General features: G+C 20.9%; 5 protein-coding genes across 5 annotated transcripts; all 5 read left to right on the forward strand. All coding sequences in view use genetic code 6, as the record gives it.

Moving 5' to 3' along the window:
• Positions 1 to 114: 114 nt before the first annotated feature.
• Positions 115 to 1,054, forward strand: TTHERM_00245050 (AMP-binding enzyme family protein; the record flags this gene model as incomplete). The annotated part of the gene is made up of 2 exons (XM_001023735.2): positions 115 to 573; positions 643 to 1,054. Exons 1-2 carry the CDS (start codon positions 146 to 148, stop codon positions 1,052 to 1,054), a joined length of 840 nt encoding a protein of 279 aa, XP_001023735.2. The 5' UTR covers positions 115 to 145.
• Positions 1,055 to 3,014: 1,960 nt separating this feature from the next.
• On the forward strand, positions 3,015 to 3,652 carry TTHERM_000245059 (hypothetical protein; the record flags this gene model as incomplete). Its single annotated transcript, XM_012799924.1, has 2 exons — positions 3,015 to 3,510; positions 3,564 to 3,652. The coding sequence occupies 2 exons, from the start codon at positions 3,015 to 3,017 to the stop codon at positions 3,650 to 3,652; spliced, it is 585 nt and encodes a 194-aa protein (XP_012655378.1).
• A 1,627-nt stretch (positions 3,653 to 5,279) lies between these two features.
• On the forward strand, positions 5,280 to 6,530 carry TTHERM_00245060 (von willebrand factor type A domain protein; the record flags this gene model as incomplete). Its single annotated transcript, XM_001023736.2, has 1 exon — positions 5,280 to 6,530. The coding sequence occupies exon 1, from the start codon at positions 5,334 to 5,336 to the stop codon at positions 6,528 to 6,530; it is 1,197 nt and encodes a 398-aa protein (XP_001023736.2). The 5' UTR covers positions 5,280 to 5,333.
• Positions 6,531 to 7,882: 1,352 nt separating this feature from the next.
• On the forward strand, positions 7,883 to 9,019 carry TTHERM_00245070 (transmembrane protein, putative; the record flags this gene model as incomplete). The annotated part of the gene is made up of 1 exon (XM_001023737.1): positions 7,883 to 9,019. One exon carries the CDS (start codon positions 7,883 to 7,885, stop codon positions 9,017 to 9,019), a length of 1,137 nt encoding a protein of 378 aa, XP_001023737.1.
• A 2,466-nt stretch (positions 9,020 to 11,485) lies between these two features.
• TTHERM_00245080 (ubiquitin carboxyl-terminal hydrolase) lies at positions 11,486 to 12,184 on the forward strand (the record flags this gene model as incomplete). Its single annotated transcript, XM_001023738.3, has 1 exon — positions 11,486 to 12,184. The coding sequence occupies one exon, from the start codon at positions 11,486 to 11,488 to the stop codon at positions 12,182 to 12,184; it is 699 nt and encodes a 232-aa protein (XP_001023738.3).
• Positions 12,185 to 13,360: the final 1,176 nt, after the last annotated feature.

Raw genomic sequence — 13,360 nt, forward strand, 5'->3', positions numbered from 1 at the left:
AAAAGACCTAAAAAATTCAGATGAGTTAAATGAAAAAGATATTTTAGAGAAAACTAATTTAAATGAAATTCAATCTTGTTTTTTTAAACATAAATGCATTTTAGATTTTTAAAAGCCAAAATAAAATAGTTTTCAATTATAAGAAATGTTATATGGAAATTAATAAACATATGAGATACTAACCAAAAATTAATCTACTTTATCTCACTAAGTTGGCAATTAAAGTTCTATACAAAAAGACATGTAAAAATTTCCATTTATCTAGTAGAATAAATCAATTTTATTAGATGATAATAAACCTAATTCATTAGAAACTAATTATTTTGAAAAACTATAAAATCAGCTTGATGATAAATAAAACAGTACAAATAGATAAATAAAACCAACATAATAAATATAGCTAGAAGGGATTGTTAATTAAGTAATAAATCTCTCTCAAGATTAAGAAAATTAAAATAAAGACAAGAATAGCAAAGTTGATAAATAACACTCAAATATTTATTTTAAAATGTTATAGGTTCTAAAAAGTAGTGAGAATTCTGTGAAAGTATATAATAAATTATTTAAAAATAGGTAATATTTATTTATTTATTTATTTATTTGGAAATAGTATTTTATAAAATTTTTTATTAACTTGAATAGGTTTTGTAAAAAAAAGAGTGATTATACAGAAGAAAACTTAAATGAAAATTTGAAGCAAAAAATTAATTGCTTAATTACCAAAGATTTAAATATCTTTACATTTTATAAAGATATTTTATTTCTGAAAAAAGCAATAATGATTTTGTTAAGTTAAGAGTAATTAGCGATGTTGCAACTTGTTGGATGTTCTAATGATTACTTAGATTTAGACTAAAGTAATTTGGAAAACCTTTTACGAAATGAAGAAAATCATTTTAGCCATTTCGAAAAGTAAAAAGCGATAATATTATCTGAAGAAATAAATTATATGTATATTTAAAAATTCTTAAAAAGAAGCAAAAGCAAAGAAAATTTAAGTAAAATTGATTAGAGAATCATATCATCATTACCTAATAATATTAAAAATGCATGAGATGTATCTATTAATTAGTGCTTAACAAATCATATACCTTTTTTTCATATTAGTATTATTAATTTAAACATTTGCTAAGGAAAACTATTACAATATTATAAACATCTCATCAAAAATATTTAGTTAAATATGTTTTACTTTTAAAAGCAAAAAAATTAGTTTTTTTGAAATTATATATATTATTTAAATTTTTTTTTTTAGTAACATTCTTGTCTTTGTTTCGAAATACAAACTTCTTAAAAAAATTTAAAAAGAATAAAAGGATATCAAAAAAATTATTTCCATTTTTTAATAACATAGATATTGATAAAAAAATTATTTTATTAATTGATAATTTTGGTTTAAAAATACCTATCGTATGTTATTTTTATTATTATTATATTTATTTTTTTCTCTAAGTTTATATTAATTAAATTTGACATTTTACTGAAAACATTAATAAGCCTAATTATTTTTTATTTTTGCTTTTAAAAGCAAAAAATCGACAGTTTTTTTGAAATTCTTTTTAATTATTATCAAATTATTTTTTTAATTTCTTAGTAAATGCTTTTTAAAAAATATTAAAAATAAAAGTGGATAATAAAAACAATTAATGATGATTTTTTTAATAAATAGAAGTTAGATATAGAAATTCTTAATTCCTTTTTTTCTATACTTTATATGTTAATTAAACTTATTCATATTCCTTATAATTAATGTAAAACTTTATTACAATTATTATCTAAGCAAATCAGATTATTAAAAGAATAAAAAAAGAACAAAAGAATTTTGATAATGAACATTTCAAGTTTTGATTTATTTTCGTCACAATTTTTTTTTAATATAAAAGATAAACATATTAAGAAAGGCACTCTGTTTGGATCGCTTCTAACTGTTTTAATTATAGCTATTACATTGTACTATTTAGGATACCTGCTTTCATTATTCATAAATAATGAAATTGATCCTAACTATAAAGCCTAAAGTTTCTCAAATGTTGAAACAGTAAAAATGGATTTAACTGAAGATTTGATTGCTTTTAGATTTGAATCCAGCTATAATTAAGGTGTAGAGGAATTAGAAGCATAAACTAAAAAAAAATATATTATCTATTATGCCTTTTATTTACAATAAAATTAAACTAGTTCATAATTAACCTAAGTAGAAATAATTAAATGCTCAAGACCTAATTTAGAAGGATACTATTGCCTTGACTTTTCTTAATTACCCAACTAAACTTTATTCTCAGATAATGTTTAAAGTATTTAGTCTTAAATTTAAATAAGTACCTACGGATGTTTAGATATTGACTCGCTGAAAACAACAATACCAAATAATTGTGCTGCTGCTTAAGATATTAATAACCTAATTAACACTTAAAGTTCAGGAATAAAAATAAAGTTAATGACAACTTAATATAACACAACCTCATAAAAAATTGAAACAAGCTATAGAAGCAGTTTTATTATGACCTTATAAAATTAGCTATTCTTAACCTTTATAAAGCTATAAAATCAAATAACTACAATTAAGAAGGGTATTTTTTTTTAAGATAAAACAAATTTTTCTTCACCACTTTCATATGAAGTTGAAAATCAAAGTCTAGATAGATAATAATCTCTTTAATTTTCTAATTTAGGGAGTTTTAGTTAAATAAATATTATGCTTGACGAATTGTATTCTCAAATATAAATTTAATATGTCACCATTCCATTCATTTTATCTCAGGTAAATAGTGTCTTCTAGTTATTAGTTTTGTTAGGATTTTTTGCCAGATATTTTTCTCGAAATTCTATGAAAGACGATTTCATTTTAGCTTAGCTGCAAAGCACATATCTACAAAAATACTTACAAATCCTCTAATTTAACAAATTTTTAAAGAAAAAAGATGAAATAGAAGAATAAGAAATGGAAACTCATAAAGATATAAAAAATTCAGAAGAACTAAAGGATTAAGATATTTTAGAAAATAATTTTTTAAATGAAATTTAGTCATCTAATTACAAGCCTAAATATATTTTAGATTTTAGAAATTCGAAAATTTAATAAAATTAGGATATCAACTAAAAAATAGATTAGATCACTTTTAAAAGTTAATAAATTAGCTACTAAAATCCAAAAATCAAACTTTATACTTAAAGAGAGCAATCTGAAATTAGTACCTCACCAATAAATAAAGCTGATTCAACAACCAATAATAGATAAAATACTCATGAAATTAGTTAGCATGATTCCTTATAAATTCCTATTTTTAAATAGCAAAATAAAAGTAAATAATAAGTATAAGAAATGCTAAATAGATAGTTTGATAGTAAAATAATTTATGAAAAAAATATTTCATTGCTAGATGAAAACACAAACTATAAAAATAATTCTAAACTAGATAAAAAAATATAAAATATTTATATTTAATTAGCAAACTTAATTAAGAACAGAGTAGCTTCAACACAAATTCATAGCTTTTTATTTGGAAACAGGTATTTTTTAATATTAATTATTTAAATTAAAAATTGTTTATTAAATGATGTAGATTTTGCAAAAAAAGGAGTCATAATGATGGATAATGCTTACTTTCAAGATAAAAAGAAAAAATATCTTCTTAAATATGCAAAGATTTGAATATATTTTCTTTTTATAAAGACATGTTGTTTTTAAAAAAAGCAATTATGATTTTGTTAAATTAAGAGCAATTAGCAATGCTGCAACTTGTAGGATGTTCTAATGATTATTTAGATTTCAGTTAAAATCAGCTATAAGATATATTTGTAAATGTTGAAAATAAATTTAGCCATTTCGAAAAGTAGTAAGCTATTTTATATTCTTAAGATATCCATTCAATATACATTTAAAAATTCTTAAAGAGATGCTAAAGAAAATAATTATTAAGTAAAATTGATTAAAGAATTTTATCATCATTACCTAAAAATAAATTAAACGAATGATATACATATTACTTCATGTTTTAGTTTTGTCCTTCGTAAAGCTATTTTGAATTATTAATTTTTTGATGCGATGTATTTTTTAAGAAAAAAAATTTTATATAAACATAATAATAAATATTAAAAAATTAGTTTGGTTAAGTTATATTTAAAACAAAGTAATTTTTTATTAAATGAAAATCAAATTGCTAAATTACTAAGTGTTTTTTTTTATCAATTAAAATGAAATTTTTAAAAATAATAGTCTTTTTAATTTAATTTGGACCAATAAAATCAAAATTCAATTTATATTGATAAAGATTTTATCACCTTTTATCTACTTTTATTAAAATTTAAGTTAATCTATTGATTTTATATTTTTTATATTTAATGAAAAAAAGCATTTTATTTGAAAAATTTAAAATATTAACTGTAGATATTCCTTTCCTTTCAAATATGGTAGCTTTTTGTAAATACTATTAATTATAAATAACCCTCTTAACATTTAAAAAATTAAAATATTCTCAATTCTACTCAAAACTAATTACCTTATTTAAATAAATTAATTGTTTTGGAAAAATAAAAAGCAGAAATTATAAAAATTGCCTATTAACTTTTTCATTAAGTAATTATTAAAATTAGCGTTAGAAAATTAAATTAATAATTAAATTATAGGAAAAATGAAAAATAAATAAAGCTAATTGACTTGAAAAAAACTAATATTTTCTAATACTAGCAAAACAATATTTTTTATTAGTTTTAGCTTGTTTTTGTGCTTTATGAAAATCTCAATTAAAACTTTTTAATATTGTAAAATATTTACTTTTTTATTTTTTTTGGGTGATTTTTTAGTAAAAATTTTGCATTTTACAAGAATCAATCTTTTTAGCAATAAGAATATGATTAATATTTTTGATTTAAATTTTAAATTAACTTTTTGGATTCATTTTCTTAATCAAAGTAGTATAAACACCTAAAATTTTGCTTTTTTTATATCATCAGTTTTGTAATTTAACTTTAAAAATTTATAGGAGAAATTGAGAAAAAGACTTTTTGATATAAGCTGAGTTTAATTTTTAAAAAAAATTGATTAACCCTATGAATTTATAAAAGAATTTATCTCTTTATTATTGTAACTCTATTTCTGATAACACTTTCCTATTGATAATATCATTGCTAATAAGAAAGTATAAAATAATAATTACCTCTTCTAACCAGGTATTTATTTGCAAGAAATCATACTTATTAAACCTTTTATTATACTTCTCAATCTATATTTAAAATATATAAGAAATTTTCTGATAATCTCTAAGCTAATTTTATTTTACTCTACTTAAATTAATTAAGTTGATTTGGACTTTAAAGAAAGTTTTTTAGACCAAATGACAAATATTATTATTTATAATAAAAATATTAAAGAAGAAAATAAAAAAAAATAAAAAATGAATAAAATACTACTCACCCTTTTGGGAGTTGCTGCTATATTTTCTATTGGATTAACCATTGGATTGAGCTTTGCTAACTCAGACAATAATCTTGAAATTACTGGCGCTCCTAGTCCATATATAACATTTGTTGATAATGATTCTTTTGATACCTGTTTATAATAACTTGTTGGTTAACCTGTCTAAAAACAATTAGATTCTATTCGCGAATTTTTGTTTTAGCAACGCAAATTTATAAGAGGTGTTTAGATCTTATAAATATTATCTCTATTTAAAAGAGATGGCTATGCTCTTAACATTTCACCTAGAGATGAAGTTATTGTCATCATGAAGGCTTATATTGCCCCTCTTACAACAGAAGAAGCTATCTAAATAATATAATCCATTGGAAGCAGTAATGGTATTGGTTCAAGTATAATCATCTCTCAAATTTATGATTTAGAAAATCAATAAAATTAAGCTAATCTTAAAAATACTATTGCTTCCTACTAGAATGTAGTCTATAATCATATTGCTGTCCCATAGTAATCAAAGAATTTCTAGTAAAACTTCTTAATCACTTCTGAGGGAGGTCATGTAGGTTTTATTGTTGACCAATCTAAATCTATGGCTCAAGTTGCTTACACTGCTTAGGATGGAACTAAGGTAACTAGATATGATTTACTAAAGAATTTCTTTATCAACAAATCAGATATCCTTCAAAGCTACACTACTTTTTCTTTCTTATTCATGGGAAGTTAAAATTAAAATTATAAATGCATAGCTTGTGCTGTCGGAAGTTATGAATATAATAAGTCATTCAATTCATACGTTTATAATATCTTATACAACTAAGGAGATTCTAACCTTTACTCTACATTGGAATAACTTCTCTCTGATCCTTACAGTACTTTATCTGAAGTATTTATTTTTTCAGATGGTATAATAACTGAAGGTACCAGTTCCGTAAACGACTTCACCAAACTAATTTCTAAAACCAATGTCCCTAGAAGAAACAAAATCCGTATTAATACTGTTTCTTTCTTAATTGGAGGTGAGGAAGATGACACTGTTAAGTAAGAGGCTACTAAACTTTTACAAACACTTGCTGATGTTACTGGTGGTACTTTCATTCAAATTTCTCTTTAATAATGAATTAGATCATTTAAAATAAAAAAATGATCAAAATTATATAAATATAAATAAGAAAAATAAAATTAGTATGATGTGTTTTTTTATAAAAAATATTATAAATTGAACTAAATTTATAAATTTTATTTTATAACATGATAAAAATATATTAATTTTTTAATTTCAAATTTATATTTAAGATAAATAATATATATCATTGTCAAGTTCATATTTAAAATGAAATGGTTTAAGTATATACCATTACTTATTTCTTTAATAGGCTTATTTTTGAAATCAATTTAAATTAAAAAAATAATAAATTAAAAAATATATTCAATGCAAAGAATTTTATAGAAAATTTGTTTTTATTTAAATAAACATACATTATAATTTTAATATTTTTGATAAAATACTAATTGAAAAAGAGAATATAAACACTAATTTATAAAAATCAATAAAAATATAGTTACAAATTATTTCAGATTCTAGGACAAAATGAATATAAAAATATTTGTCTAATTTAAAAATAGTCTTAAATTAGAGGGCATTTTAACTTAGACAGCCCCAGTAATAAATAAATTAAAATAGTATAAATGAATATTGCTTTTTTTTTGAATTGTAAAATACCGTCAATAGTAAAATTAGCATAATCTAATTAAATAAATTAGTCTAAAATTATAGGAAAATAAATGAATTTGATTAATTTGAAAAAGTGTATATTTTCTAATACTAACATATTTCTATCTTTATTTAGTTCTTTGTCTACTTTTAAACTTTATGAATAGTCTATCAATTTAAACATTTTATTAACATGATAAAGCATTTTTTTTGCTATTTTTAACTTGGTTTTAGAATATTAAAATTTTAATTAATAGGAATAAGAGTATTATTGGTTTTTTATTAAAAATTTTAATTAAGTCTATAGATTCTTTTCTTAAGTAACATAGTATGAATGCTTAAAATATTGCCTCTTTTAACACTATCTTTATTGTAGTTTTACTTTAAAAATTTTATAGGAGAAATAAAATAAAAAAAATTTGTTCATACATATTAGCTGATTTTGTTATTAATATAAGAAATTATCTTTTTGATATTTCAAATAGATTTCTAATAGAATTATTCTTATCATCATAGATCTTTAAATTGACAATAAGTTTTCTATTAATATATTTTTTGTGAGAAAGATTCATAATAAATATTTTATACTTCTCAATCTTCTTAAATCTATAAGAAATTTTCTGGTTATTATTAAGCTAATTTTATTTTATTATTTTAAATCAATTAAGTTGATCTCTTAAAAAAAGGTTCTTTATGCTAATCAAAAAAATAATTAATTATAATAAAATTATTAAAGAAGAAAATAAGAAAAATATAAAATGAATAAAATACTACTCACCCTTTTAGGAGTTGCTGCTATATCTTCTATTGGATTAACCATTGGATTGAGCTTTGCTAGCTCAGATAATAATCTTGAAAAAGCTGGTGGTCCTAGTCCATTATTGACATTTGTTGATAATGCTTCTATTGATTTCTTATTACAATAGCTTGTTGGTTAACCTGTCTCATAACAATTTGATTCTATTCATAATTTTGTGTTGAACCAACGCAAATTTATAAGAGGTACTTAGATCTTGTAAATCTTATCCCTATTTAAAAAAGATATCAATGTTCAATAAATTTCACCTAGAGATGAAATTATTGCCATCATGAAGGCTTATATTGCCCCTCTTTCAACAGAAGAAGCTATCTAAATTATAGAATCAATTGGAACAAGTAATGGTATTGGTTCAAGTATAATAATCTCTCAAATTTATGATTTAGACAACGAATAAAATTAAGATAATCTTAATATAGCTATTGCTAGCTACCAAAATGTCATCTAAAAGCGTGTTGCTGCAATCTAGTACTCAAAGAATTTTTACGAAAACTTTTTAATTACCTCTGAAGGTGCACATGTAGGTTTTATTGTTGACTAATCAAAAACTATGGATAGAGTTGCTTACAAAACTTAGGATGGAACTGAGGTAACTAGATATGATTTACTAAAGAATTTCTTTAATAACAAACAAGATATCCTCCAAAGCTACACTGCCTTTTCTTTCTTATTCATGGGATATTAAAATTCTAAAACAAAATGCATAGCCTGTGCTGTAGGAAGCTATGAATAAAATAAGGCATTCAATTCATACGTTTATAATACCTAATTCATCTTGGGAGAATCTAACCTTTACTCTACATTGAAAGAACTTCTCTCTGATCCTTATAGCACTTTATCTGATGTTTATATTTTTTCAGATGGTGTTATTACTGAAGGTAACAGATTGGTCAAAGACTATGTCAAATTAATTTCTGATACTGATGCACCAAGAAGAAATAAAATCCGTATTAACACTGTTTCTTTCCTAGTAGGAGATTATGAAGACGATATTACTAAGTAAGAGGCTATTTAACTTTTGCAAGGACTTACTGATGTTACTGGTGGTACTTTCATTCAAATTTCTCCTTAATAATGATTTAGATCATTTAGAAGAAAATGAAATCTTAAAATTATATATATAAATAAGTATAATAAAATTAGTAAGAAAAATTGAATAAATTGATTTGTTTTTCATAGTTTTTTTTTAGAAATTGATAAAAATAAATTAATTTCTTAATTTCAATCTATTTTTATGATAAAAAATGTTAAAAATAATTTATTATTCAAAATAAAATGGCTTATAGACTTCATTTATTTTTTAAAAACAAGCATTAAAAAAATTAATTAATATTTTTAAAAATAAGGGAGGAAAGATTTTATATACTAAATATTCCTAATCTAGAAATTAAAATATTGATAATTTTTATTAAATTTATTTTTAAAAAAATTAAAAATAAACAACTCCAGCTATTATTTAGATTTCATAATAAAATTTTTACAATGCTTAACACTGTAAAAATAATTTTCACAAAATTAATAAAGATAAAAATTCATGAATAAAGCTAATACTTTATTTTATGAAAAAAATATGCATAAACTCTTTAATTATGTTGAAAAAATTTGAATGTTAAAAATTTACTTAATGTATATTTTAGTCGATACAATTTATCAAATTAATTTTGATTTTGTAAAAAACAATCATAATTTTATATTTTGAAAATAATAAATTAACTTATAAAATAAATAAATGTCTAAAGAAAAGCAAATTAATATTTCAAATTTAGAATTATTTTAAGCATTGTTTTATTTTAAAGTAAAAGGATAATAAATAAAGAAGGTAAAACTTTTTGATTCTTTGCCTTTTTTTAAAACTATATTAGGAAAATTATAATTATTTGGTATCTGTTGTAAATTTTCATAATAACTAAATCAATCCTAATTATAAAGTATAAAATTAAATTAAATTAATAATGAATATGCAGAAACTCAATTAGCTGAAAATTTTACTCTTTTAGATTTAAATGCAGTTACAATATAGGTGTCAATGTATTAGAGGCATAAATAAATAAAAAATATATTGTTTAAGCATTTTATTAAAATTAAAATGATTCTAGTTATGATTTGAATAAATTGATAATGTAAAATGCCAAAGTCTTTCTTTTTAAGGTTACTACTATCTTGATTTCTCTATCCCCTAACTAAAGATGATTTACTAATTTCATTTAGAACATTCAAACTATATAAAAGCACCTATGATTTATGGGTGTATAGATACAGACTATTACAAAATAATAGTATATGGTAACTGTGCTGATGCCAAAGAAATTAATGATTTTATGAATGCTGTTAATTCTAGTATAAAAATAAAGAAAAAAATACATCTGGTCAATTAACCATGAATGGGCACCATGTATTATATACTCCAAATGTTTTATTTAAACATAAGTTTTTATTTGGTCACTTGTATAAAATACATATTTAAATTTTAAAATAAATTTAATTTAATTAAAATTTTTAAGGTTTATGAGTAAGATAAATTACATGAGTTGATAAATAAATATAATAATAAAAAATACAATTATGCTATTTATAAAAAAGTCAATTTTTTTAAATTTAGATTCAAACTAAAAAGAAATGCACTCAGTAATAATTTGTAAATGATTTTATTTACATTCGTTAAAGAAAGTATTTAAATACTTTTGAAGATCTTTGAATGAAAGTTTTTTAAATATTATATTTCTATTTAGTATATTTTTTTGAAAAAATAAAAGTTTAACATTTGATAAAAATCAAAGATTCAAAGTTTACAAATGGATTTACTTACTTTAGTATTTAATGAAAATAATATTTTTTTATGCTATTACTTACAATGTAATATTTCTTATTTATTTTAAATATAAAATAACAAAATATTATCAAAATTATTTTTTTTAAATTAAATTTGAGCAAATTAATAATTCATAAAGCAAGCACCACATAATAAATCGATTTTATAAAGCAACAAAAATTATATTTTATAATCTTTTTCTTTAAATTTTATTAAAAATTTTTATGGTGCAAAATAAAAAAATGATTTTAATTATTAAACTTAATTTTTCTCAACTATATCAATTAATGAAACATTTTAATTCTTTTAATTCATTTAGTTTTTGTTTAAAGTTTTTTTAATATATTTTCATAAAATTTTTATTCATAATAGATTGATGTGTTTTTTATTTGAAGAATAATTTTTGTTGTCTGTTTTCAACTATTTAAAAGAATGATTCTAAATTTTAAATATTTATTCAATGCTATTAAGAAATTGAAAACTATAATAAAAAATTTTGTCTATTTGCAAATAAGATCAGAAAGCGCGAAATCTCAATAATTGTATTATATAAAACAAAAAGCTGTATCAGAAATGATTAAATCTGCTTTGATATTTTATTTTTATTTGTTATTAAGAATCATACATATCTGACTATTCAAAAAAGAGAGTAAGATTTATATATTTATATTTATTAAAATTCATATCTTTTATTCTTAACAATTAGCATAAAAATAATATTAAAAAAAAGAAAAAATGGCCGAAGAATAAGGTGATAACTGGTTCCCTCTTGAATCAAACCCTGATGTTATTAATCCTTACGTATAAGGTTTAGGATTTGACACAGCATAATATTCATGGTGTGATTTACTTTCAGTAGAAGAATGGGCTTAGGAAATGGTCCCAAAACCATGCTTAGCAGTTGTTTTCTTGTATCCAATTAGCGAAAATACAACAAAATATGATCAAGAAGAAGAGAACTAAGAATAATAGGTTCACCAAAGTGTTTATTTCATGAGACAATATGCTAGAAATGCTTGTGGTACAGTTGCAGTAATGCATGCTATGTTAAACATCGATCCTAGCTTAGTATCAGCTAACTCTGTTGTAGATAGATTTAGATAAGCTACTAGAGAAATGACTCCTGAATAAAGGGGAAATTACTTTTTGACATGCAATGACTTAAAATAAAATCATTAACAAGCTGTTTAGTAAGGTTAATGTAGCATTCAAGAAGAAGTTGATACTCATTTTATTGCTTTTATCCAAAAAGAAGGACATATTTATGAGTTAGATGGAAGAAAGAAAACTCCCATTAATCATGGATAAAGTTCTCCTGATACTTTCCTTCAGGATGCTTGTGTTGTTGCTAAAAAGTTAATGGACAGAGATCCTAGCTAATTAAACTTTACTTTGGTTGCTTTAGCAAAAACACAAAATGAATAAGAGTAATGAAATAACCAAAAATGTTTAAAATTATTATTAAAACTAAATCAAAGCTTTTTATGTTTTATATAGAGCATTTAATTAAGTATTTACTGATATTTGTTAAATTTTTCTTAGATAATCTTACAATATAATTGATAAATTGTTATTAACTCATTTTTTTGATTAGATTTATCTTCTTTAAAGAATGAATAGTCTATTTTATTTTAATTCATTATATCATCCTTCTTTCAAAATTTGTAAAATTTCAAAATGGAGATAATTTATTCCCTGTTTATTCTAAACAAATTAAATAAAATAATAAATAAGTATATTTTTGATAAAATTGATTCTGAAAGGAAAAATATTTCACATTTATAAAACTTGATTGAGTAGATAATTAGGTAAATTTAATAATTATTTAACAATTTAGAAGAAGTAGTAATAAATTTATCTTTGAAAATTGTTTATTATATTTTTAATTGTTTGAAATTAATAAAAATAGAAAGTTGTTTAAATTTTGATTGATATTTTTGGAAATAACAGAAATATTTTTATTTAATCAAAAACGCATCATTAAATTAAAAAAATAAATTTCATTCATTTTTTGTTTAAATTTTATTTTCATTTTCAAAGAAGTAGTTTTTAATTATTATCAATTTATTATCTATAAGTAGAGTATTTATTTTATCTTTTATAAATAATATTCATTTTATAATTTGTATGAGAAATGATGGTTAATGTAAGTTATATCTCTTAGAATTAGAAATATCTTTATTAAATAATACATTATTGAAGATTAATTAGAGTTTTAAGATAAAATAATTCAAAATCTTATTTTTTAATTAACATCTATTAAAAAATACACTTTAATCCAAACAATTATTACCTATATGTTTGAAAAATTTAAATATAGGTTATTCTTTTGTAATTTTGGTTTGAAATGATAAGAACTGACTCTAACATTAAAGATAAAGCTAAATTACAAAATATTGTTAGTTTATTTAATAAAATTTTAGAATTTAATAAGTATTATTAATATTCTTATTCTTGATCAATGAAAATGATCCTTAATAATCACTTTTTAACACTTAATTGATATTAGGTAAAAAATCTATCCTATTAAAATACGATATAAATTAATTTAATTTAATGATTAAATCACGTAGAATTCTCTCTAATTATTGAAATAATGACCAAAAATAT

Source organism: Tetrahymena thermophila, assembly GCF_000189635.1.
Source record: "Tetrahymena thermophila SB210 genomic scaffold scf_8254406, whole genome shotgun sequence".
Taxonomy (NCBI): domain Eukaryota; phylum Ciliophora; class Oligohymenophorea; order Hymenostomatida; family Tetrahymenidae; genus Tetrahymena; species Tetrahymena thermophila.